The 27,894-nt window shown below is 37.7% G+C and overlaps 1 protein-coding gene across 1 annotated transcript in view; it reads right to left on the bottom strand.

Moving 5' to 3' along the window:
* The window catches only part of USH2A (usherin), a 387,802-nt gene that overhangs the window by 56,479 nt on the left and 303,429 nt on the right, over positions 1 to 27,894 (bottom strand). Inside the window, 6 exon segments of the mRNA XM_039569529.1 lie at positions 8,369 to 8,723; positions 14,605 to 14,767; positions 15,420 to 15,578; positions 22,717 to 22,874; positions 23,578 to 23,761; positions 24,298 to 24,405. Of these exon segments, the coding sequence (XP_039425463.1) occupies positions 8,369 to 8,723; positions 14,605 to 14,767; positions 15,420 to 15,578; positions 22,717 to 22,874; positions 23,578 to 23,761; positions 24,298 to 24,405 (1,127 nt within the window).

The raw sequence follows: 27,894 nt of genomic DNA, 5'->3' as shown, positions 1-27,894 counted from the left end.
TTCAGTCCACTTACAGAAACCAACCCATTAATCAAACTATCTGGCATAAAACTGAAATCTCAGCTCAGCAAGAGATCAATAACCATCCTTAAAAATCAAAACAAAACAACACAACCAGAGCAATAACAAAGACCCCACCACAGAAAAGGGCTTTAGTGGGCAGAAGTATCCAGGCATGACATTAGTAATTACTTTAAGAAAAACCGAAACTCAGAGCCATACTCACCTGACAGGCACCTAAACCACAGAATTTAATATTAGCTTCCTGTCAAAAAGTAACATTTAAGTCCATTAAAAATACACTGCCATTCTGCTTTCTAGATACAGAGGCCATCTGGCCCCTATTCACCATAATTGCTGTTACAGTCTCAAAAATAATATTTATATAATGCTGTAAATTAACAGACGGACACCCATTCCCACTCCCAAAGAGCTTTCTGATGGTAAACTCATCTTTTAGCACCATGCAGATATTAGGGTCTTGTTCCCTAAAGAAAGAGGGGGCAAGATCATAGCAAGATTACACATGTATTCCAGGGCTTTTTGTAAAGTCTGAAAAGAGGAGAGAGAGAGGTCACTCGGCAGGCAGAAAACGGGAAACTGCAACAAGCATAGGGGGGATGAGCCTGAATGAGGCTGTGAAGCTGAGTGATGGGAATGGATTCAAAAGGGAGCAGTAAAGAGAAAGGACAGGAGGTCAGCTGAGAATACTAAACTTATCTTGCATAGGACACCCCATGGCTGTTTGATGAGAATGACTTTGGTGACTGTAGACCTGGATTAGATTCAAATGGAGTCCCCAGTGGTATGAGGCTCTGTGTTATATGAGCAATTCCCATGAGTCCTATGGCTTGCTTTTGCTGCCTTTTTTTACTAAAAAAAGAAGGTAGGATTCTCTGTTTATTAAAATTACCCTTTGCTTGCTAAAATTCCCCATGAAATATAAGCATGTGACATAACACTTCTCAGCCAATTTGAATTAAAGACCTTATCTGTGGAGGGAAGTGGGGCTGGAGAGTAGGATGGAGGCTGGAGAGTGGCCTTTCTAATTATCAGCTGAAGAATTCCTGTATCTGTAACTGCTGGGCATGACCCTGGGGATTTTAGGAAGCTGCCCTATGACTTCACCAACAAAGAGCGTTATCTTGGAGTTGCCTGATACATCCACTTAAGAATGTTGGCTAAATGTGAATTAAAATCTAGTCAAATCCAATTAAGCATTTTTAAACAGATATCTAATTTGAAAAACAGCTGTACGTATTACCCAACAAATTTCTGCCTCCTCCTTCTTCATTTTTATTTTCTACTTATATATGAAAAAGCATCTGTAGCTTGCTAAAACATTGCTTTTTAAAGCTGATTTAGTGCAGTCACGTAACAGGGCACAAAGGGAAGAGTGTCCCCATATTAAATCTTCCTAACAAATTATACTTAAATTATTTTGTTTTTACAAATTAGAAAACATTCTATTAGTGGTGTTTTTCTACACTGCCTGGTTAGCTTGATCTTAGTCTCACAACTGGAATGCAAATACAGAAAAAATCACAGCGAAAAGCATAAATATAAAGCATATATAAAAACATACGCAGAGAAAGAGCATATGGAACACTTATGCAATCTCATTTTAGCCATCAGCCTTTAGGCTTTGTCAGGTGGTCACCTATTCTCTCATGGCTGCAGGTGCACACACACAAACAATTACCACTTTCAGAGTGCTGCCCACCACCATCTTTCTGTCAAAGGGTACCATCTTTTAAACCTGTCAAACTGCATAATTCCATTGTGGGGGTTAAGAAAGCTGATTAATCGGTGTAAAATCAACCACCTTCTTTGACTGACACCTATCACTAGTGGCACACAAGTGAACCACAGGAAAGCAGTCTCGTGTGAACAGCTGCAGCCCAAGGATGGTACATGTCCATGCCTTAGATGTTCTCGATGTTTCATGGTCCATAGACGACATTCATGCTCTTAACTAGGTTAGATGTCTGAAGTCAGACATTATGAATATCTCTCAAAAGACCTAATTCTACATGTATTTCACTCATCAAAAAAAGACTACACAATGGGTGAAAAATGGACCTTGCACAAGGAGAAGCCCAAGAATAAAATACACCAGATTTTTCCAAACAGATGACTAATTTACTTGTAGAAGAAACTACCTATTGATCCAGGCACTCTGACCTAGTGAATCTAGAGTGTGGTTAGGCATGGTGAGATATAACTCTATCAGTGTTTTTACTTCTGTCTGATCCAAAAATTTATTGAAAGACAAAATTACGTCAGCTTCGTGTTGCACACAGAATTAGGGAGAAAACATTAAAGAAAAAAAGTGGAATAAACGTCTTTGCTGTAACCTTCACTAATTCAAATCACCAGTCATCTGATAACATACTAAGACCTCACAGACACCAGACAAACCTTTCCTTCCGAACTCACAAGGATTCTTTCCTTTCTGGCAGAGTTCCAGCAGGGTCTAAAGCTATGTTTCTGGGGCTGCCGGAAACATCCAGGAGACAGTGAAGTGGCCTTGTTTATGGCAAGGATGGTATAAATAGAAGAGCTGAAGCCTCTCTCTTTCTCTCTCACCATTCCCCTCTGGTTCCATTACCACAGTACTTCAAAATCATCAAAGTTGTGCAACAATCCATTTCATCCTTTCTACTCTAATTAGGCAATTCTACATGTCTGTCTTGATAGGTGGGGCTTACTGAAGCACTTAATCAGTTTCTGGAGGGGCATCATAGTGCCAATGCAAATGCTTATTTAAACAGAGCTGTAGTGCCAAATCCAGCATATTCTGCAGCAGTGTGGAAACAACAGAATCTGTGAGACACAGATTGCCTCACACACTTTTTTTGAGCAGCCTTCAATGTGAAGCAGCACTTGTCCTGTATTCATCCTGTGTAAGCTTAACAGGTCTAGAGATTAAAACATGGAAAGAATTTTATATTACTGGACTTTCCTGGCAAATAAAACAATTAGAGCATTCCAGTACGAGCCCTTCGTGAAACTGTGCTAATAAGGCTTTGAATCTTAAAAACTGCATGTAAATCAAACGATTCATTTGCAAACCCATCACATACAGCACACACGTGGGTAGGTGGGGATCATTTCATTGAAATTAGAAAGCAAATGTCTCTATACATGAGAGGTCACCAGTTGTTGTACGTTAAAATCTTTTCACTGTTAGGCATAATTAAAATACTCTAACAGTGGTTTCAGTAATTTAAACATTGCAGTATTGTTGTAATATTTTTCTAGGCTTCAAGAGTTCACAATTGTTTGGTCCAATCAAATCTGGGAACACCGGAGAAGTTATCACCCATCAAGGTAATTACTTTCAAGTTGAAATAATTACTCCATCAATGTTAATGGTCTTTCAACTTCAATAAAGCACTCACCTGCCGATAATCACAGCTAACCTCTTGCTCTCATGCAATTCCCTCTCTATTTAGCAGGTTATATTACAGCCGTTAGAGTGGTCACTTGTCCTGAACAGCTGCTGAATTTCACTTTGATCGTCTGTGAACCATAAAAAAATTAGTCATCTGTGTATGATTTTCCCTAACCCATAAGCCCTTGCAGAGCTAAGGAGACGATCTTTTGGCTGCATTAGGGCACTGCTGAGCAGCCATCTTGTTTCTGGTGGTGGCTACTTTCCACTGTCTAACAGCAGCACAGTAGCCTAATTAACTTTTGCCCTCCACTGCCGTTTACAGCTTTCACTCATTGCTAAGTAGCACATCTTCTAAATTTATGGCATGTGCAGGGATTCCTTCCCTTACACTCAACCTCTTTTCATAGGGTGCACTCCATTTCCCAGGCATCTGCAATAAGCATGTATCAAAAAGTTTCATTGGTCCCTCTCCTTGGCATATTTTTTTCTTATTCTTCATTACTTCTTCTATAAGAAAGTTGCCATGTACAGCACTGAATACTGCATTTCTGAATAGTCTGTACAAGGAAGTTAATAACTATGTGGTATCTCATCCTTAATGCTGCCAAATGTTCACAGGTCTCTATGAGGAAATAGAAGTGAAGGATCACACATGAATGCAATAAGTATTTTTAAATGCACTGAATAGAAAGAGACTAACTCTGGATGCATGATTCCAGATATCTGTAAAATCCTGCATAGGAGGCATGCATGTATGACAGTACTGGCCACTCAAGATTACTTCTGATATATTACTTTTGATATGGAGTTTTTCAACAAGTCAACTATACTTAATATTCTGACTCAGTTTATTTGATGCTTAAATTACTGTCTGCTTATAACAACACAATCACATTAGCCAAAGCCTCATCCTCCTACCAAAGTCTTTATTACTGCTATTCTGCAATGTCTACAGATTTCCCTGTCACAGCACCTGCCAAGAGAAGCTTGGCCAGTGCAGTTATATACCACCTCCCCAAATAACGTAAGGGAAGCCAACATGTGTTCTCAGCCGTTAGCACAGCTGCATCCAAACCAGAGGCTTTGCTGAGGCAGTGATAGCAGCTAAGAGATGCGTTAATTTTTTCACCCCAAGCTGGCATGGTTAATCCAAAAAAAGTCTTTAAGGACAAGTTTGGTCTGAGAGCCTCACATTACAAAACACATTGCGAGAAGACCTGTGCACAAGTGCAGGATTTCCCAGGAAAAAGGCCTAGAATGCTTACGCCTATCTCTTGCATCCTCTAACAAGCACATTGCACTTTTATCTACACTTGGCTGAGGTGAATTTAACACACTGAGACCTTGATTCTACATAATAATAACTGGGGAGCACTGCCCATAGCAGGCAGAGTTTTTCTTTTTAACCCTCATCTCTGGATGCTCTTCTTTCTCCAGGCTTATTCTAACAGCTACATATTTTCTATTTTTTTACTCATTTTCCTGGCTTTGAATTCTCCTGTTCACAATAAACAACCAAACACTTGATATAATTGTCATGGGAAAAACAGCATTATACACCCACAAAACATGTACCAAGGAATGTCCAAACCTAGCCACAGTTCTACCTCACAGCCACATTAGGAATACAGCAGTTAAAGAGCTGTGGTGCTTTGATGACATTTGGCAGGCACTCATTGGCTTTATAATTAAATCAGCTCTGGGGTTTGTGTTCACAAGCTTAAGTTCTAAGTTCACAGGAGTGAGAAGCTTGCTTTGACAATCCAGTCACTTTATGCAGATTTCTGTGAATGAGAACCTACTACCAATCCCTTCCCCTATAAACACGTCTGTCTCATGTTAATGCTGTCAAGACACTAAATATGATTCCTGCTTTAGAGGGTTAAAATGAAGTGCAAAGACATTGTGGGAGACACTTCTGCTGCTCTAACCAGTCTTGACTTGACTTTGCTCTGCAAATAAACCAGAATGTCAGTTTAACTCACTGTCACCTAACATCTGTCACTACACTCCTGGCCAAACAAGCTGAGGAAATGGGTGACACTGCTTTTTAACTATGAAGCATCAAAATGGCTCCTGTGTATGTCACTTGCTTCTAACGGCACAGGACACCCTCCTTTCATTTCAGGGGTAGCAGCTTTTGCTCTGAGAATTGAGTTCTTGTTTTTATCTCCACAGGCAGTGTAAAATTTCAAGGCGTCAGTGACAACCTTAAGGTACCAGCCAGCCATACCTTTGACATATTAACTCAAATCCATATTAATGGAGATTAAATAGCTGGATTTGGGGAAGGTATAGTGGATAAGTCTGTCAAATTGTTTGAAAACCCAGAAGATGCTTTGCATTTGGCTCTGAAATGGATGGAAATGAAGCTGTCATATTAGAACAGTCTGCAGGGACATCAGGAAAAACTTAATTTGTATCCTACAGTGTCACAAGGATTGTATTTCTCCTCTAAGTTTTGGTCAAGCTTTATGTCCCAGGGCCAGGGTGGGATCAGCCACCATGATTCTAGCACTGCTTTTTTTTCTGGAATAATCTAATAGGATAAGAATGGAGTGTAACAGATTAAATAAAGGACCAAACTCATTGCTTTCTTAATACTTTAAGTCTTACTTGTAACATGGAAGCCTGTGAGAGAGAATGACTAATGGCATATCCCACGAGGGAGCTCCAATAGAGATGCTTTAGGAGATTAAATGATTTAGCCTAGTACCCATGAAGGCTATATTTTAAAGGGGCAGAAGTTTAATCATTGGAATTCTAGTTCCTTCAATAGAATTACATTTTAATTAAAGTATCTCATTCACAAAGCTAAAGTTAAGGGTATATCAGCAATTCCATGATAAAATTCTATTCTTAAGCATTTATAACTTTGAAAGTTGCTGTCCAGGTTTTTGCCTGCTGGGATAATTGACCTAACCTCCTGCAGGTATCTTTGATAACAGGACTCCATCCGCTGTATGTCAATAACTTTGATTCAAAGCTTTAGCTGTTCTGCTATATTCAGAAGACGTGGGATTCAGATCTCAGGTCCTTGGTATAAATCAGCAGCAATTCTACTCAGTTAATACAGCTGCAACAGCTTAAAGTGAGTGCAACTGATGGAGGAGATGGAAGAGATGTGCAGAAAGAGTTGTCCCCAAAGGGTAGTATAGTATTTTAAATAAAAATGGGTAGCAAAAATAATAATTGATCCATGATCAAGACAAAGGACAGTAGAAAACCCATGCAAGCTAGCTTTGCTGCAATGCTAGTAGAACAGCTACATGTATGCTGCCAGAATGTCATTTTGATTCAGGATACTGTTTGGGGAAAATAAAGGATTTTGGAGCCAGGAAAATATGAATTCAGTAAATAATAGCTTGTTAATCTAAAAGGCTTTTAACTGATGCTGTTAAAGAAACATGCCATAGCAACATTATTTAAAAGACCATTTTTGTAGGTTTTATTGCCCACAGTACAACCATCTTGGACATTTTCTGTTGTTGTTGGCATGCTTAGAAGACATTGCAATGCATGACCAACCAGGTCAATTCTGATGCTCAGCAACGCATTGCACGCTGCTGAAGCAGAGTAGTAGGAGAAGCCCTGGCTTCTCACTGGTTTTAAAATCTTAGGTGTGTCCTCACAATTATAATGGTGGTTATTTTTCTTAAAACAAGTTAAGAGAGCTAAGTACCAAAATGCCACTGAACTTTAGAATCCCAATCTAGTTTTTAAAGTCCAGCGTGTTGTGCAATGCTTCCGCAGGCAAAAGTATACATTATTCCTATAATTCACTTCAGGACCTGTTTTCCTTTTCAGAAAAAGATGTACTACAAACTTAATCCATTTAGGAAGCTAGACACAAAACTGCTTTGTAACCCTATGATCAAGGGTGTGTAAGATTACGAAGCTGGAAACTTCTTCCACTGTGTCATGTTGAGATTTGTCAGAGGAAGTTACTTAAAGGTTACTACTGGGTATTCCAGGGAAAGCTTTTTAGAATCCTACTTGAATCATCAAGCAGATACTTTATAATTGGGATGATTAAGAATTTAGGGGATTTCCAGTGTTATTTGATACAAACACGGACTGTGAAGATAATTCAGGGAAAATTCTAGGTTCATGAACTTGAGGTGGCACTGCTGAGGAAACCAAACTTTATTACAACCTCCTTAAACTTTTAAAACTTATTTCAGAAGACAACCAAGTACCGCAGCTGTCCTAATATACAACAGTTCAGTCCAACTATCTATAAGCTGTCTTACTGTACAAAGACTAGAATGTAATATACAGGGGGAAGGAGCAGTGGTAAATGCACAAAACACAACCACTTCTGTCACTGGTTTACACAATGTTGTTAGACAGGTCACAAAACAATGCCCTTTCCCAAATCTATCCCTTCACATACTGAATAGAAACAGGGAAAGAAAGAGAAGGGAAAGACAGATCAGCAGTGCAAAGGAAAATTCTAATATAAGCATGTGAATTGGGAATAAAAGTAGAACTGCTTTTATTACTGATGAATTATGAGGGGAACATGCAAATGGGTTGCATATATGAACTACGTAATTACTAATTAATTCATTCACTTTATGATTCCAACTGAAATAAAAAACAGAGCTCTATACAAGGAGGAGTGATACTGCTGTTCTTTGTACAGGTCCTGTGAAACTAATTTTGTCAGCAGACAGAAAGCTTGGAACAGTATTTTCAGAGCAAGGCTGACAAATGCGTGTGCTTAATTCCTCCAGACATGACACATCCATGCTTTTGAGTAATCTACTCGCCCCTACCAGAAACCCAATATTAACGTGAAATGTTTTAGTCTGCATTGGGCCAAACACAAAATTTAAACCAACAGAACAACTGGCAACTGTAAACCCCACTCTTCACATCAGGGTTAAAGGAGATTTTAAAATACAACCAAGATCAAAGCAGAGTAAACACATTTTAAAACTGGATTTGTGGCCCAGTTCTTACCATTACGGTGAGTGCTGTGACAGCTGGGGTGCTAAATGTCGGGTCGCTGCGTTTCTCTTGATAGACCACTCTGTACAGAGATATGACACCGTTGGGCGAGGCTGGCTGCGTCCAGTTCAACCGCACCGAGTACGCACTCGTGGCTTGTGCCCAAGGGGCTGCCATGCCCCACGGGGAAGCCTCCAGAGTCTGGGTTGAAGCCCACAGGCTGTCCACGGACCCCACAGAATTCTGAGCTCTGGCACGATACTCATAGAGAGTAAAAGGCTGGAGAGCATCGGATGCATCAATGAATTCCAAAGCTCCTTCAGTCCAGATGAACAAAAGCAGCTCTTCTTGACTGCCCACAGGACGTCTGGAATAAAATCAAAAGCAGTGTGTTTAAATTTGAAAATAGCTTTAGCAGACCCATAATAGTAGATCCTGAAGTTCCAAGTTCAGCTTGTATCTCAGAAAAATACTGAACTTATTTCTGTATGTTACACACACACACAAGGAACTGCCTACCTATCTTTGCACCTTAAAAGCATTTTCCTGAACTTGCGTTAGGTGCTGAGTAGTGAAGAGAGATTTTTTCGGCAATCAATTATTCTCCTTTATCTAGAAGTATACTATAAAACATGGCAAACAAGCCCAGGGTAACAGAATAGCAACACAGCAGCATGTTGTCCTTCTAGGATAGAACACACCACAAATGAGACTTTCAGAACTTAGAATGTGAAATTTTAAATTTATCTGTAGTTGCTAAGCAATGACTTGAATTGCAAAATGGGTGCAAGTTTTCAGCACTTCTGAAAATCAATCTATTTATGGAGGTATGCACCTCAGGATGCCTCATTTATGGAAAACTTATGACCAATTTACTGGAGAAAAATGTTACCTAGTGAACAAGGGATAAATATACTTTCGTGCCCTCAAAACTAAAGCTGTGCACTTTCAAATTCTGGTTTGCTCACACTAAATATCCCATTTTTTCTTGCAAATGGAATAAGTAATCCCTTGTGCATAAACTTAGCTGAATTTGCAGCTCCACCACCAAACCTCATTAAAATATCACACATAGTGTTTTCTGTAATAAACTACGTATTTTTTCCAACACTGTTTTTGTTTAAAAATGCAAACCTAAGAGATATGAAGAAAATTCCTGCATACATTTTTGGCACAATGGGTTTTCCTTTTAGTACATATATATATATATACACACACATATATGTATACACAGACACACACATTTGTACACATATATATGTATATATAGCATTACTACTCCAGATATGCTTGTGTTGGACCTGGTGATACTCTGATTACAAGAGATTACAGATGATCCTCAGCCCCTCTGTAATATGGCCCCTTTTTCTATATAATTTACAACAGTTTTAATAAGCTGAGTGCTCATCTTCAAAACAGAGTTATCAAATCAATTCTTTCACTTGGCATAAAAATGTTTGTATGAAATTAAGTTGGTTACATTTAAACACTGTGATAAATCCCAGTGATGGTTGGGCTGTACTGCACATGAATTTAAGTATTTCCCCTACTCTTCACAAGAACCTTGGCCTCTGCAGAACATAAAAGCACTTTCACCCTCGATGCCAACAACAAAAATCCAAATCACATTATCTGCCAGTTTTATTGCAAGTAGGGCAAATTTGCAGAAGTAAAATTGGTTTTTCTGGCTACTGGGTGTCATCATCACTACATGCACACATAGAAGCTGTAGAATATTTCTTTGGCAGGAGAAAATCTGTGTTTCAAAGAATGTTGTTGGTTTTCATTTTGTTAGATCAAACCAGGAATTAATTTAAAAATAAAAAAGCATTGATTTTTTAAAACTGATAATCTTAGCTGCTTGTAATAATATATTCCCAGGTATTAACATGCAAATATGAAGACCATAATGAATGCAAGTGTGTACACAGCTGTTTACTCATCCTTTGTGTATATGCATATATAAGGCAGGAACGAAGACATTATTTTCTTATATGAAGCTGAATAATTTTTGCTAAATTCTGAGATAAGCAGATTATATGGACACTGTTCAGTCTACAAGGGTTAAAGTGTGACTTTTTTATAAATAGAAGAGTTTTGAGGTGCAATATCTCTATCATAGCGAAATAGGTAAATTGTAAGATGTGTTGATACTGAGGGTTGCTTGGTAGAACTGGGCAAAGACTGGCAGGTAGAAGAAGCAGGAAAAACTCCCTAGAAATCCTCAGTCTCTCTGTAAGAGTCAGGGTCCAAAATTTCCCATTGTCTCCAAAATTCCAGCAGCAATTTTTAATACAATTCCCCATGCTCTATTATAAAGGCAAGTTAAGCTTCCTGCAGAACTCTCCCTTGGATGCTGCTCACTGACGTAATGCAAGCCATATAATTTTGAAAGGTGAATCACTACTATGCCTTTCTCCTGAGCCTAAAAATACAGCCTTTCCTCTGTGTACTCAAAAACATGTCCAAAAAAATTGCTGTAAATAAGGGAAAAGAGAGTACATTTTAATGCAATGAAGTCACATTTAATGTGTCTTGCTGACCAAACAGTGTGGGACTTACACAAATACATAAATTTATGTTTTATAAATATTCTAAACTGTGATAAACAGTTTTTTTCACACTGAATGATCAAATATGCCACCAACTGTAAGCTGATTCACAGGCAAAGCTGTACACTGTAGCCTGGTTAAGTATTTAGATCTTATTACTGCTGAATATTTAATGAATGAAACTTATGGTTAGGTAAATGGTTCCATCTGTAGTGCTAAAAACCAGAATATCTTCATGTATGAATAAACTTTGAACAGAAGTGGTTCAACAATCTGTAATCATTTCAATCGTCTTAAGATTTAAGATTCAGCTGCTCATTTAACTGGAAGTATTTCTTACGTACAACGAGCTGCAAGGGAGAATAACATTTCCAAGAGCTGGAAGCTGTCTCTTAATCTGCATAGTCTGATTTGCTGCTTACATTCATTTTGAAGATGTTCAGATAGTTATTTTTATAAGGGCAAATTCTCCCTGCCCCAGTGCCAATCTGAGGCGGATGACATAAGGAGGAGAATATAATCTTCTTTGTGACAGATAACTCCAGAGCTGCGCCGCAGCAGCGCAGACTGCCAGCGTTCGCCCCTCGCCTTCCCCGCGTGTGCAGAGACGGCGAATCCCCGAGGTCTCGCGGGTCAAACCAGAATTACTCCTCACGTTTACCTTTCACCATACAACTAAATTACATGTTCTAGCAGCGCCTGCTGCTTTCCTTACCACAGTGGTAGTGAGTTATTTTTAGGAACAATGAGAAGTCCTGGGGTAAAATTCAAATGATTGGGGAATCATGCTGTTAAATGTGGGGGAGCAATGCAACATTAGCAATGCTCCCCCTCTGCAGTTTCACATCTAATTAAACAAAGAAACCTCACTTACATTTGTACTCAACAAATCTACACTAATGTAGCTTTTATGACTTGGAGTATTTTTTCTAAACATGAGTTCTGATGTGAAAAAAAAAAGAGCAAAAGGAATTTGAGGTTATTGCATGTAATACACTAGTTTAGGTTGGGTATTACATCAACTACAGGTATAAATAAAAGCCTTCAGGAGGTCTTGTATTCAATGACATAACCATCCATAGGGATTCCTACATTAAACCATCCAGTAACATATGTTCCTTGGAAACTGTCTTGGGTACAACTCATGGTTAAGAGTGTACAGTTAAGCAATGAATTAATCATAAAGAGTCAGTCTAGAAGCCTCTACACTGCAAGTCATGACAGCCACTGAGACATGTCTTCTGTCTCAAATTTCCTCTTGATTTTTCTGCTCCATTTTCACCAACAGGACAGGTCAGCTCATGAGAGCTACATTTCAATTTCACAAATATATACTAAATAATATAATCTTATTGGGCAAGACATAGACAGTTTGACAGAAATTCAGACACTCCCTTAAGGAAATTAAGAACCAAAATACTTCTAATTTTACAGGCAATATGTCTTTAAGGGCCATCTCATGTGCCTCCTATACTGAGCCTGCTGGTAATCAATAGAGAGCAGCTCCATTAGCTCATGTGACCTCTAACTTACTAAAATATAGGAAAAAAAATATATATATTCTATTTTCATAATATTATTATTTTTTTCAGAGTAGCAACTTCTGTGGTTGGCACAGCAATGTTATGTCAAGATGAATGGGAACAGAACTAGATTAGGTGACTATCTCATGAACCAGATCTTTTCTCATTCACAAACTCTTCTAAGTTGTGGTCCTTCCTAGAAAATTTTAAAAGTCTCAGATCTGTGTTTAAGTCTGCTTTATGAATCAAAAACAAAATATCACCATCTCTTCTATCATAAAATAACATTTTAATTTTTTGGTTTCTAGCAAAATGGCTGCAAACTTGGGAGTACTTTTATGATGCTAGAGGAAAGCACGTGTCCTGCCACTTTAATGCAGAGATCTGCACACACACTAGGTCCCCAAGCATTCCAGGTTTTGAGTTAAATGAATTTATTTTGGTGGTGATGCAGTAAGGAAGAGGCACATACTGAAGAAGAAATTACATTCCATAACCTCCCATAGAAATACTGCAGTCTTGCTGCTATAACAATGTAAGGCCATGTGTGGCTAGAAAATGAAAAAGAACTATGTGCTTACATCCCATTTCTGATTTTTTTGCAGCTATCTGAGAAAGATTTGATATTGTTGTTGTCTAAGCACATTTAAACTTCAGCTGAAATAACTGCCAAGTGATTCATGCCTATGTAGGTGAATATACCGATTGTATCTGGAGCCCCAGTGCGCCATTTTCATTTCACTTTAAATAAAAAACAAAATGTATCTATGTCAGTCAGTGCCCTTCTGCTGTACTCAGAGGTATCAAACAGGCTACAATTATGATTGTGAAGTGATTGTGTCACATTGGAGGAAGGTTTATTGCTTTTGAGTCTGCTAGGCAGTAACACATTCTGTTTCATATTACTCTTTATATCATTGTTTGGCTGTGACTAGAATAATCAAATGCCATCAAATGCTGTCAAATTCAATTTACAGTATTTTTCACTGAAGCAGGCTTTCTGCATTTCCTGTTTTCCCTTTCTATGGTTGCCATGGAATAGCAGCGGTAATCATCAGCTTTATTTACAAAACCAACAGAGTGAAGACATGTCTTGGGCTATAACATACACTTTATTCCTCTTTATGCAGGGGAGGGACTCGGGTTTTTGATCAGACAATTAAAAAAAGGCAAACAAAAGGGTATTGCAAGACAGCAGGAATTTTTAGAGATTACTAACATGTTTAAGGCAAAAGTGAATTTATATTAATTATCACTGAGGATTCCAAAAGGTAATTTGATTACCCATCTTCTCAGTCACACCTTTAATATAATAAAAAGTCCCAAACTCTTTGTGGGAGGCTAGGATCAGGCCAGCATGTGTTTGCCACACAGAGCTGGAAAACCCAGGAGCTTCAGAGTTTAAATCCCTCTCCAATATATGGCTTGAGTCTTAACATTCTCTGACTTCTGAAGCTATTTAAGAAGGTCGTTTCAGCAAGCTTTTAACAAAGGGTCAACAGGCACAGCAGACATCAGTGCTCTGCTAGTTTAATACTGCCCTAAACACAGCTATCTATACAGAAAACTCCTCACTCAGGGCTTAGGAAACTCCTAACTCAGGGCTTAGGAAACTCCTTATGGGAAGTGAGAATGCATCAGTCAACAACCTACACAGGGCAGATGAATACAAACACCAAGGAACATAAAGAGATGCACTGTAATCACTGTCCAGATTATTTAGGAACGTAAATTATCTTGGAAAATTGATCTGGTTTAGGAACCTAGATACCTTTTCCTGCTTTTAAAAGTCTCAGAATTTGTGAGTTACTCCTGTTTCAATTACAAAATTCTCAACTGTCTATCAGAGAAGAGTGAAGTTTGTACCTAGTGGTCTGGGTAAACACAGTAAAAGTATCTATCCTACGAACTTTTTATAAAATCTTTTGTTCCCTTGAATTTTTAAAACATCTATTTTCACTTGCTTTTATTTGTCATTTGTAGTTCAGGAAGATGGTTCTTGTTTGAGCTCCCAACATGGCCATCCACAGATCAGCTCCTTACCTTAGCATTTGAAAGGTAATGTATATTTTTTCATGTAGTTCTACACCTTTTTTCACCTCCCAAAATATCAAGGAATAATGAAAGGAACCGTTCAATAAGACTTAGATTCTGAGGCAATAAGGGCATTTACCTGTAAATAAAGTAGTTAGTAATGATGCCATTTGGTTTCTTGGGTGGTGCCCATTTCACTTCTATGAGTGCAGGTCCAATTGCTTTAATAATAGGTGGGCTCAGTTCTCTGGGAGGTGCTTCAGCAGTTCTTGAATATGTTTGACCACCCACTCCACACCCACCTACAAAAACAGAAGTTTGTGTAGGGATAAGAGCTTTGTCCTCAACAAAAAAAAATACATTAAAAGCAAATGAATGTCAAGTAAAGAAGCTGCTGGTGGAAATGGTGCCTCATTTCACCTCATTTCATTGTTAAATACTCATTTAAATTACTACAACTCTACCGATGAATTATTCCTGATTTTCACCAGTGAGAGTGAGGAGCAAATTATTCAAAATGGTCACTTTGGAAACACTTGTTTCAACAGAATTTTGAAAATTTCAATCAAAGTCAGGGCATTTTGTCATTTTTGGGCTCTTCTCTCCTGTCTTTATGATTATCACTTCTTTTGTTGAGTAGTTAACAGAACTGATTCAGTTCTGTACAACCATTTTCAAAGATCTTTAAGCTGCTTGTGAAGAGCTTTTAATAAAGTGGCATGTGTAACCTGAAATACATATTTTACATCTCCATTTTAGATATTCATGATATATGGAGAAATACATACATGATACCTGGAGAAATATTTAATGCTTCATTCAGTGCTAGGCTTTCTTTTTACTAGGTAAACATTTGACTACAATGTAAAAACAGAATTTCAACTGTTTTGCAGAGTTGAATCTACCTGGAAAATCCCTTCCAGTCACACAGATGAGTGTTTTAAATTGCCTTACCACTCTGGCATGCTTGTATTCTTATCTCATACAGGGTGTAGGGATCCAAGCCATCGACAAAGGCAAAATGTGCACGTCCTACTGGCTTCACCAGCAGAGTGGGACTGCTCGCATTTAGTAGGATGTTGTATTCCAAAGGCACATTGACAATGAATATCCCTGTTGTGAAACAGAGAGGAACCAGTGATTATCTGAACCACTAACAACAGTGCAGGACAACTTCAAAGAGCCATTCATCACATGCAATTTTAAATGTAAGCCCCCTCTGGAGGTTTTCCCTACTGCCTCTTTTGAAAACTACAATCATTTAAATATAAACTGAAACAAATCTGTCTGCAGATTATAACTGGAAGATAGACATTATGGTTCTTAGGTAAGAATCAAAATTCAATTCAGTCAATGCCTGTTTTGCAATTGCCACTTCTGGGAAGACCGACCTTATGACTTGGAACCAGGCAGCTTTGTATATATTTTGGAGGAGTAACAGGTACTAAGCTGTTATGTAGTGTTTGAATAGTCATATGATCAAACAAGTGAATTACAATCATTCAGCAAATTATGCCTTTTTAGCCTAAAAGCAGTAGCTGAGTGTAGGTTCTTAGCCTGCTTCACCAGTAGAGTACAATACAGTAGCGTGAGCCAAAAAACATATAATTTTAAATGTTGTAAAGATAAACTGTTCTGGTTTTGTTAGAAAAAACCTCTCAATTTTTACTATTTGAATTCAAACATTTTCGCCATCTATTCCTATCCCCATTATGTCAGTTCTAAATTTTCCAGTTTTCTTGAGAAGCTGAAAAATTCTGTTCCTTCAGAAGAACAAGCTAAGCCATACACCATCCCTTTAGAACAACAGGCAGATGTTCCTGGATGTTGTCTTTTCTTTTTCCACATGGCTTCTCTAAGGGTTTTGGTTGATTGGTTGGTGGTTTTGTTTGATTTTTGGTTTCCTTGGGCGGTATTTTTTGCAATTAGGAAATGGGTTGTAGGCTTTTTATTTTTTGTCCACTATAGACTGGTCTGTGCAGACAGCAGCAATTTCATAAAACCAAGAGAATGACCAAAGAAGAGCATGTGTTAAGTGTGTTTCCTTCATTCTGCAGTCACGGAAGGAACAGCCCTAAGAAAGGACAAAGCACAAACTAGACAAGGTTCCCTTCTGAGATGAGTCAAGATGTATCTGATTAGTAAAAGCACATTTCTCTTTCAACACAACACCTACTTTAGAAGTCACAGAGATGTCTTTGTGACTGCAACAAGGACCAGATGCCTGTGAGCAGTTCTGAGACTTGTCCAGACCTTGAGAATCTTTCCATTTGTAACTTTGGAAAACAACTCAGCTTTTTCTCCTAATTGCAATTTTTGGTCCTTTTCTGATAAAGCATCTACATTGATACTATTACCCTGAAGCTAAAAAGAGCATTTTTCCACTGTTGTGCATCTGCTAGACAGATATTTTTAGCTAAGTATGTATGTGAACATGCACGTTAACTAAAAAAAAAAGTTTGCAAGAAATCAGAGATTTGAAGTTTAGTTGTGGTACTATAAACAACTGATGTACTTTGGAAGATCAGAAAAATCTTTGAAATACCATGTTTTTACAATTCTCATAAGAAAAAAAGATAATATAAAAATCCCAAAGAAATAACATTCTGCTGCCTGACTAGATGCTAGACAAAGAAAATGCCATTAAACTAAAAAGCTGAAAAATAGCCCTGAAGTAGAGGCATGACTTCAATCTTATTCAACGGCTCAGCTTACAGGAAGAACAAAGATATTGTTAGTAGTCACTGGAAGAGGTGAAGGGAGAAGGAGACGAAAAATGCAAAATTCCTCTGTAAAATTTTCCTTCTTCAGTGTAAAAGTTACAAGAAAAACAAGATCTAATCATTAAGAATGGACTAACAGAAATACAACTTTTTAAATCGAGCAGGATGTTACAGAGTATACCTCTGAGAGGTGATCTTGAAGTAGATTGTTTGTGCAACAAAGAAAATAATTTTTTGGCTGATATAAGGAAGATGAAATGCTCCAGAAGAGTGCACTTGAGTTTGCATTGTAAAATTTTGCCATTAATTAAATCTATATTGTTAAAGATAAATAATAAGTATTATTAATATTATTAGTAGCATTTTCACCCTGTAATTGGAGGGCTTGCAAAGGATATAACAGAATATCTGAAAGAATTTGAAATGGTACACAACCCACCAACAGAAATATTTTTTAACCTCCTAGAGTCCCCATCTTCTCCAGTCCTGAAACCAGATATTTCAGCCAGAAAAACCCATTCCCTTATGCAAGTGATATAATTGAGTTTTGTGCATCTGATCAGTGCATTTATTCTAGGCAAAATCACCAGAAACCTTTCAAATTGAAACTATTCAGAATGCTTGATTTCCCAAGGAAGATTAAATACAAACAAGGACAGCCGAATCCAGCCATCAGTATGCAGCAAAGGACACCTATTTCAAAATAACGGACCTATCCAAAAACATTGGACAGTGCTCAGTCCATATCAGAAATTATTAAAAAAACACCACCTCACAACTGAAACACAAAATCTTAAAATTCTGCTAAAAGTTGCACTATATTAGGATTGATACCAATAATAAATATGCTCAGGAGAAAAAATACTCTCAAGAAGTGAAAATGAAATTGTAAATAAAATCACATAAGCATCCTGAAAAATTCCAATGTCCCATGGAATCCTTCTACACTCTGATCAAATTCATTGACTACTAAGATCAAAGGATCACTTTCTAATGTGAAAAATTACAACATGTACTCTTACAACACAGAAATTTGTAAAAAATCCCCTTTCTTTCAGAACACCCTTTAGCATCTGCAGCCAGTCTGAAACCACTACCTTGTGTGCTCTGATGACTGAAGGAAACGAAATGGGCATATTTGTTAAAGTCAGCTGGGAAACCACACGACTTGGTTAGTTTCAGAGTTCATAAATTTATGTCAGAATAAAAGGAACCATAAAAGCACAAGTGAACCAATTTACCCTAAGTGCAAATGGCAGTTTTGTTATTCGGTGTCAAAGTTACCACGAGCACAATGACAACCTGCCATAACACATTTTCATGTTCACTAAAGAACAAGGATTTAGTTGGTTAATATTCCCAGCAATACTCTTTTTCATAATTTACAACAACTAGATGCTGATAGGTTATTTAACATTTATGAAGTTAAGATGTAATCAGAAAAACCCTGATTATCTTTACAAATAAAAAAGTTAAATTATTCCACTTTTTTTTCTCTGCGACTTCATTTCACAGCAGGTGCACATTTTGCAATGGGACAAATCAATCAAATGAAACCCTGGGTTTTTGTGGGTGTATTTGGATAACATCTAATGGACAATTCTGTGCAAAACTCTGCAAATTAGGTTTGACGGCTCTGTGTACTTCAAAACTAGGCTAGGTCAAAAATAGAATTTGCAGCACAAGATGCTTAGAAGTGGGGGGGAAAAGCCACAGACGTACAGACTGGTCACCTAAAATCTGTTTGAAATCAATTGTTGAAAAATCGTTTACTATGATGTGTAATCCAATCACAATTAGAGCAAAATACTTAAACTTTTTCACTTACAGGAAACAAATACTGAAATAGGAACATCATGTCTTTTAAAATTATATTTTAATATTTAAATTCACAAAACAAAACAATCCATCTATTTGGCTTTCTGAGATTAACTATTTACATTATGCTTCAAATATCCAGATGTCTCAATCTTGCATCAAGCATTCCCACCTAGACTCTGAAAACAGTAACAACTGGAGATGCTGACTGTTTGCAAGATGCAGAACTTTGGATATTGAGCTTGAAAAGCTTGTCCTACAGTGAGGTGGAGCAAACAACAATTTACTCAAAAAAACCAAAAATGAGAGAATGTGACATCGGCTCATCAAAAGACCCGTTTTTAGGCCACAAGAAACCAGGTTAGTTGGGGAAGCTGTGACAAATACATGGCGTTTACATACCATGTTTGATCCCAAGAAGAATACACTAAAATCCACATTTTATACAACTTTCATTCCAACTGATGAGCAAACCTAGAGGCAGATGGAGTATTACAACATGATGAAGAAGAAAATATTTTAATCCAGATGATCATTAACATATGAAGCAGGTATCTTAGGAGCAGATGACAGGATCCTATCTTGAGTATGTTCAGCTTTCAAGTTACCACCAGCAGCAACTGAAGACACCCAGAAGGGTCAGGTCTCCATTGAGGACCAGTGGGGTTGTCAGTGGGCTGGAATGCAGGATGGCTACCTATCAATAACATTTATGGATATACCTTGGGGAAATTATGTGGTGGGGTTTTTTTTCCATTCATCTCTTCTGCCTCTATCCATGGTGCTGATAGTTGTTCCATAAGAATTGTAACATACCCTTCTGTAGCATATCAGTGAAATGTACCGTGCCCCTGAGGTCTGTGCCACACAAGATAATGCAATACCTATTGCAGAAAATAAAGTCCTATCTTCCATAGTGAGTGAGGTGAGTCAAATATTTTTTTCTGAATCCATCACTTTAACCACTACTGGGCCACCTTGCTCTTTAGCTAAGTCGGGAGTTTTGAAATGCTACCTATCTATAAAGTCACAGGATTTAGATATATTACAGATGATGAAACATTATAATTAAACCATCCAAAAGGAAGGTCTGTGTAATAGGATATGTCCATAATTAATCCTGAGGATGATTATTTGATCCAAATTTATTACAGTAGATAACACAGAATGCCAAAGCAGCCCTGATCTGCACAGACAGGAAGACACTATGAACAAGTACCTGCTCGCCAAAACTTTGTCAGTTAAATGCACCTTTTCTGACATCGAGTCTATACCAGTGAAAATAACAGTTTTGTCCAAGAGTGACTGCCAAGCCTGACAATCCTTATAAGTAAAGGTGCATTCTGAGTTTATAAGTTTATATTGTTACTTCAATATAGCCAATTGTGAGACAAGGATTCATGTGCAGAAAGGAAATAGATCAGAAAAAAAATACAGTTACTTTGTGTACACGGACATAAGTAAGGATAAGAAGCAGTAGACACTTCAGGCTAATCCTACCAAGATGGGGATGTATGTGACCCCAGACAACTGTATGCACAGGACATGTTAACAGGATCTATGCTACTCCAGAAGATCAGAACTTTCAGAATAAACCTCCACCTGCATCCTCTGCAGTCTTATTCTTAAGGAAAAAAACCTCTAGAAGGGACCTCAGACTGAGCATAAAGCAGGATTATGAAGGGTCAAGAATTAGTTTGCTAGCTCCTGCCTAGAACTATGCTTCTGCACACAGGTTTTAGTAGCATTAGTAGCATTTAGTAGCTTTCAGTAACATTCAGTAACATTTCTCTGCTGTTAGTACTCCCCATTCCTACAGTATCAGCTGGTAGCCCTGAAGTGCTATAATAAAAGGAACAGCAAGATTAGCTTTCCTGTCTTTTTCTTAACTAGGAATAAAATGAACTCCATCCCAGCTGAAACCAGGACAATACCCAACAGAAGCACAGTATGAAAATCCCTTCTTCATATTTAAAAACCTAAATAATTGGCCCCACAACAAGAAGGCAGAGAGGAAGGGTCCAAGTTATCAAATATCCGTGGAAGTGAGATAAGTGTTCAAGGTGTGACCCAATATCTGGAAAGAAGGCCATGTTCCTTCCCCATCTGAGGAGAATGATTTCTACAGATGTGTGAATACATGAACCCTGCATCTTCTGCAGATCCATAATTTCCAGCCTCCTCCTCATCCCTCTGATTGTGTGGTTTCAGGAACATATGGACCTTTGTATGCATAATCTAAATTGCAGCATAACCAAATGTACTCCACAGAGCCTGGTTCTCCTCGCAGGCTTGTAACCCACTGTGAGTAACAGGAATCTACGCAGCTGGAAAAGGTCTAGAACAAGGACAAGCTTTTCTGGGAAACACCCCACTCTTCACAGCCTATGCTATTCCAATATATTCTTATGTTTTAAATCTATTTATAATGTTGCTGAATATTTTGTGCCTTAAATTATATTTATTATCAAAACTATAATGCAGCATGAGTCACTTTCCAATAAAGCCAACTGTAGATTATATGCCGTTTGAATTCACCTGCCTTCTGCTGGGTTCTAAATCCTTTCAGGCAGTAGGGGGAAAAGTTTAATTTAAGATTTTAATCTTTTTCATATATTATAGCATTTCTATAATGGATTTTGTGCTCCTGAAAACTAAAAGATTGACAGCTCAGGGTATTATAGATTTATTAATCATTGCTTAAATGGGTAGGGTGAGCACTGCTAAGCACTGCCACAATACTTGCAATCCCAGTCTTGAAGGCAAAATACTTTTACTAGGTGACTTTAATGCCAATTGACCTTTGCTAAGCAAGGATAGAACATCTTAAATAATTAGGAAGAGAAGATATTAAAAACTTCCATGAATTCATTGATAAAACGCATATGGACATTACTGCAATATGCAAACATCTGAAGTTTCTAAAAAAACTGACATACTTTTAACTGAAAAAACCCAGTATCTACAAACTAGAAAACACCTTGTTGGAGATGAACCACACTAGACAAAAGATTGTTCATTACAAGGCTCTCATGGTCCTACAACAACTACAGCATATAATTTTTATAACATCGGTAAAGTGCACCAATCACTTAAGTTATGTTAAGAAACACTGCATAGCTTCTCTTATAGAAAGATACTATAATTCAATTATTCCTTCTCAGCCCAGCTCTATAGCAGGTGAAGGCCACCTGATCATGTTCAGGAGAAGAGTAACTAGAGAAAAAATATTTTTGGGCCTCTGCTGACCCACCATACTGCAAGGTAACATATCCACATAACACTAAGGTGCCTGAGCAAGTAAAATTTCATCAGGCCAAAGCTAGCACAGAATCTCTGTCACACAACCCAAAAGATTGTCAGGTTTCCCTGGTGACAACTCAGGTTAGCATGAACAGAAGAGAAAACTTGCAATTTGTTGGGTTTTTTCCTTAATACTTGCACTCAGCAATAGTTTACACCACCAAAACATACAGAGTTTTGATCAGCTAAACCTCACAATACCCATGTCAAGTATCTAGGTCAATATTATTAAAATAATACATCTCTAGGACACAGCATCTTTACATACTGGTTATTTAAATCACACAAACACTAGTAGCAAATATGAAGAATAAAAATATCAGAATGATTCAGCTGCCTACCTGGATATACTAATTTTTCAATCCTTTCATTTTACTACAAAGTACTACATAGAAATGCATTTTTACCTGGCACATCCCAAGCTAGAAATATAGAATATGCATCAATTACTGTGACATTATATGGGACACGAATTTTCTCTGGTGTTCCTACTGGTGTTTGTATAACATATTTATCACTAGTGTTGCTGCCGCCCCAAGTGCTGGCTTCCAGCTGGTAAACATATCTGCACAAACACAAAAAGATCAGTAGACACTGCAGTTAGAAGCTTTAGGCATATCAGTAACAGAACATTTCCGTTTTCACCAATTTAAAGGGAATACAATGAGTATTACAAATACTGCATTAGTGAAGATTTTCACATTTAAGTTTTCTTAATGTGAGAGAAGTAACTTAGAATAATAATTATCATAGAACCTTAGATACTAATACTAAAATACTAATACTAAATACTTTACTAAATACCAATACTAAAATTCAAATTAGCTTACATAAGAAAATATCAGCAGTCATTTTGAGCCTGTATGCTCAATATACACTGAAACATTCTATACCATGTGCAGTGCTGTTTGTCATACAAAAGCTGGAATTTTTCAGAGTATATTCCATGATGGAAAAATACCTACCAATGAGCTACCAAGAACCAGACAAGAAAAAAAAAATAATAAAAAAGCTTCATTTCTCTGAATCAGAATGACCTATCCTCAAAACCAGCAACAACAACAACAAAATAGAAGTCTTTTTATTAAGGCCTTTCTAAAATTTGAAAGACTCCTAAAAGTGCTCTACCAATTTTCAGTAATAAAGTAATATTGTAAGAGAGGTTTCTTATGTTCACAGTGAGTTATATTTTGTACATTTCACTAACACAAGTACCTGTGTTTTTCAAGGCCTTTCACCTGTTACCAGAGCTCTTTAACATGCCTTACCTACTGTTAGGCTGCAGGTTAGCATCTGTGAAATTCAGGTCTGTACTGCCACCCAGGAAAATCTGCTCTCCATCACGGAATAATCGATAATGAGTAATGAGTCCATTGGGTTCCTTTGGTTCACTCCAGTACACTTCCACTTCTGTTGAGCTGACTGTGATATGATGAGGTTTTGGCCATACCCCTATTGATATCATAATGATACTACTTTAATTTTATGGCAGAAACTTAAAGGTGTTTTTTTTCCTTTCCCATACTTCGTGCAGCTGTTTGCAGCAATGTAATGAAAACATAAAATATTGCCAGAGAGAATGACAGAATTTAACATACTTTCTGTATTTATCCTATAACAAATGCAACCAATTAGACAAGGTAAAGATTAATGGAGAACAAGGCCAAAGGCTGCAGCCTTCATAGGCCCAGTAGTCTCTGCATATTTATTTGTCCTTTAAAAAATATTCATCTTCTAACTCTAACTTCATTAACTTACAGATGAATTTGGGGAAATTCCCACAAAAAGAAAGTAGAAATGCAGTGCTGGGCAGTAAAGAGAATGTGGCAAGATACAAAAACTCCAAGAGAGTCAGATTCTCTTCTGTAAATATCTACATGATAGCTTGATGGATGACAGTGGAATTGGGCACCTTGTTAAACCAGCAGAAAATACAAGCCTGTATGACCATCTCTTTGCAGCTCTACAAGAATGACTTTCTCCCTTACCATGAGGAGCAGCTTGTAAAGTTTGACCTGAAAGTGCTTGGCTGGAAGCACACCCAGCAGATGTGCATGCAATAAGCACAAAGCTGTAATTAGTGTATGGCTGCAGACCTAGAAAGAGCAAACAGAGGTTAGCCTGAGATATTGACATCATTCATCCCAAGAATTATATCTCTACACAGAAAGTTACTGGACTTAAATGTTAATTTTTCGCTTTTTTGGCAAAATGAACCATTCTTATATTACATCTGAACAATACTGAAATGGTGAATTCTCACTAATTTAGACATAAATCCTCTACTGATTTAAAAGACCCAACAAAAAAATTCAGATTGAATGTCTGCCTATGCTGCAATGGATCTGTGGATGTCCCTCATAGATCTGAATCAGCTTTAAATCAAAAAATTTAGATGACACTTGCAATGCAGAAAAACACCTGAAAGTGCAATTGCTTAAAGTTTTGGACTTGCAAACATGTAGTCTGTAATGTTTTGAAAATTTATTACAAGTACATTTGCAATAATAAGATAATAAAATACTCACTTGTACATGAAACCTTCTACTACATTGCAAACAAATCCAAGGATACTCCTGTCACCTTCTCAATTTCTGTTTGCTCATTTCCCCCTTATTTTTTTCCCTATTTGTTACAAGACTTAATATAAATGCTACAAAGCAGTTAGAAGCTGAACTGACAACCAAGCTCTCATTACAAGATATTAATTTTACATACTTCTAATTTTTCAAAAATTTTTTTTCAGCTCAAACCTTCCATGCTGAACATCCTTGAATGAGATGAAAATTGCTTTGTCTTTTTCATGGAAATTTACAAACATCCTTGTGCTGTGTGTCAGTGACTTCAGATTTGACATCAAATTGCCTGTGGCTTAAGAATTTGACTTTAGGGCTCCTCATAAAATCGCACTCATAATTTGGCTAAGATACTAAGCTTTTAGAATAGCCAAATCTGTGCACCCATTAAAGGCTTCTTGTCGTTAAATTGTTAAAGATGCAGACCACTGTGAGATCACCTTAGAGCTCAGCTTGAACTGCTGATCATCCTTCCTCACAAAGCACCCTCCAGCACACAATACAGCACCTCTGCATAGCGACTCTTTTGGATATTTCTCAAAACTGATCTTTAAGATATTACCAGGCACAAACACTGAAAACCCCTTTCTCATGTTTTCAAGGACCCACTTGTCAACACCTCATAATACATTAAAGATTCCTGTTCCTAAATGCAAAGGATACAAATACTACAACGAGAAGCAAATTAGACACAAAAACTCTTTGAAAGTATTAAAATTGCAAAACTAAACACTCAAAAAGTAGGAAATCCCAGTGCCAGGACATTGTACAATACAAACTGATCCCCTTTTGTTCACAGGCATTGTGGCACAGTCCTTTTAAAACTGCCTCCAACATGTGGTCTCTGGCCTGATTTATTGTGTGTAATTTGAGACTTTTCTTCGTAGTGTCCACCCCTAGAGCGGTGCTTTACTAACCCCAACCAGCTGAGCATTCCAAATGTCTTAAAACAGTACCAAAACAAAAAATCTCACCCAACCAACTCCACAAAAACCCACATAAACCCAAAAAAACCCCAAAAAACAAACCAAAACCACAAGAAGAAGATTTCTCTCTCAGAATCAGGATACTAACTCAAAGAGACTGAGAGAACCAAAAATCTCTTTGGAGCTGCCAGGAGGCTGTTTGGGATGCCTGGGACCTGACTGTCAGACTACCTAGTGTTATGCAAAACTTCATCTATCCAAGCACAACTGGTGCCTTCAGCTGCAGCTCTGAGAGCTCAGGAAACTCAGGTCTCAGGCAGGGTAAGGAAAATGAGGAAGACGTGGTTGTGACAAACTGTGAAAGAATGAGGCATGCCTTCCTGAGTACCACAGCTTGAACAAATATGAAAGCCCTGGATGTGAGGCCATTCCCTTTGGCAGTCCATGCCACCAGCCCCTCAGTGATCCATGTTTGGTCCCTCTGGGCTGGCACTGTCCCAGTGTAGCTCTGGGCAGAAGCAGAATTAGGCCCATCTACACTGAGACTCCCAGAAGGAATAAATCCACTAAACACAGCCAAAGCTGAGGCAGCCATCCTCCATATAGGAGCTTCATTTTATTCCTCCCTGGAAGAGGCACAGATTGTGGACTGAACGAGGCAGTAACCCTGTGCACAAATGACTGTACTGCTGTGTAATGCAGATTGCTTGTGTGAAAGAGGCTGAGTTAGGATTATACAGGTCAATTCATACATATTATACAGGTCAATGTTTACGCATGTGGTTTTGTGGTCTTAACAGTGTACTCTTGATGCAGCTCCTGTGTCTAAATTGAATTATTTCAAGAACAATGCAATTCTTTGACAACAAAAAAAGCCCATGCCAGATCTTTGTTTATAAAAAAATCCTTGCTTACACCCAACACAAAGATATTTTAATTAAAATATATTACAAACTAATAGAGTGAAAGAAGAAGCAGCAATTACATAGGAAGGTAAAATACTGAATGGAAGACACGCAGGCTGCTTAACAAATTGAACAAGATGTGAAGGAGAGAAAATAAAGAGATGACTCAGAGGGACAGCCCTTGCTGTAACCTAATCATGAACTGGAAGAGAAGAAAAACCATCTGAACACTGTGTATAAAAGTAAGGAGGGAGAAAATGACAGTTGCAGACTAGAGAAAGGCAAAGGCATGGAGGAAAGCCAAGTATTTAACATTTCAGGATAGAAAAGATTACTGTGGCAACAAATTACTTGAATTCCCCTAAAGGGAGTCATGTTCACTTTTAAAGGAAACATGCATAATAAAGCAATACTCATTTACAACTACACTTTAATGAGAAAAATGAGCATTAAAAAAAGAGCACATGGTTTCACTAAATTTATTGGTGAAATTCTGATACCTGAAATTCTAGCCATACATGGAGCAGTCACAGCAGATTTTTATCTAGACTATTAAAGCTTTGCATTAGACACCTTGTCTTATGCATGCTTTGGGAAGCTCTGTGCAAATCTATGTATGTGATTGATAATAAAAATAACAAGTAAGATAATCTTGAAATATAAACAGCATTTTGTTTTTCCAATGTCTCTACTTGATCGTTCACTGGAGGATATTTCTACCCTCCTTTTCTTTTTTTGGTTTATTATTGTGGGGAATTTTTAATCTTTTTTTTTTTTGGTCAACTTAAGCAGTCTATTATATTGTCGCAGCATTTGCCATTTGCCAAAAGGCTGTGAAACACTGGGGTTTTTTTAAGAATGCCTCATTCTATTAGCTAAATCAATTCCTTCTGATACTGTTTGTCTCCATTTGTGGGTATGGCTCCAGCAAGGTCAGTAATTAGCTCCCAGGATAACGCTCCTGGGCCCCGCTGTGGGAATTTTACTTGGGAGGATGTCAGATTGCTGACCACAGCCTCACACAACCCCTCCACCCCCAAGAGTTTCCTTTAGATAAATAATATTAATGATTCAGCGCTGCATATGGAGATAGATTGACCAGTGACAACATTTTGGTATCTCTTCAGTTTTCATTGCCCTGAAATGGAGAATATGGTCAGATAAAAGAATTTCAAACT

The sequence above is a fragment of the Corvus cornix genome, chromosome 3 (genome assembly GCF_000738735.6).
Source record: "Corvus cornix cornix isolate S_Up_H32 chromosome 3, ASM73873v5, whole genome shotgun sequence".
Lineage (NCBI taxonomy): Eukaryota > Metazoa > Chordata > Aves > Passeriformes > Corvidae > Corvus > Corvus cornix.
Note: the sequence above shows the minus strand (reverse complement) of the source record. Positions and strands in the feature narration are given on the sequence as shown.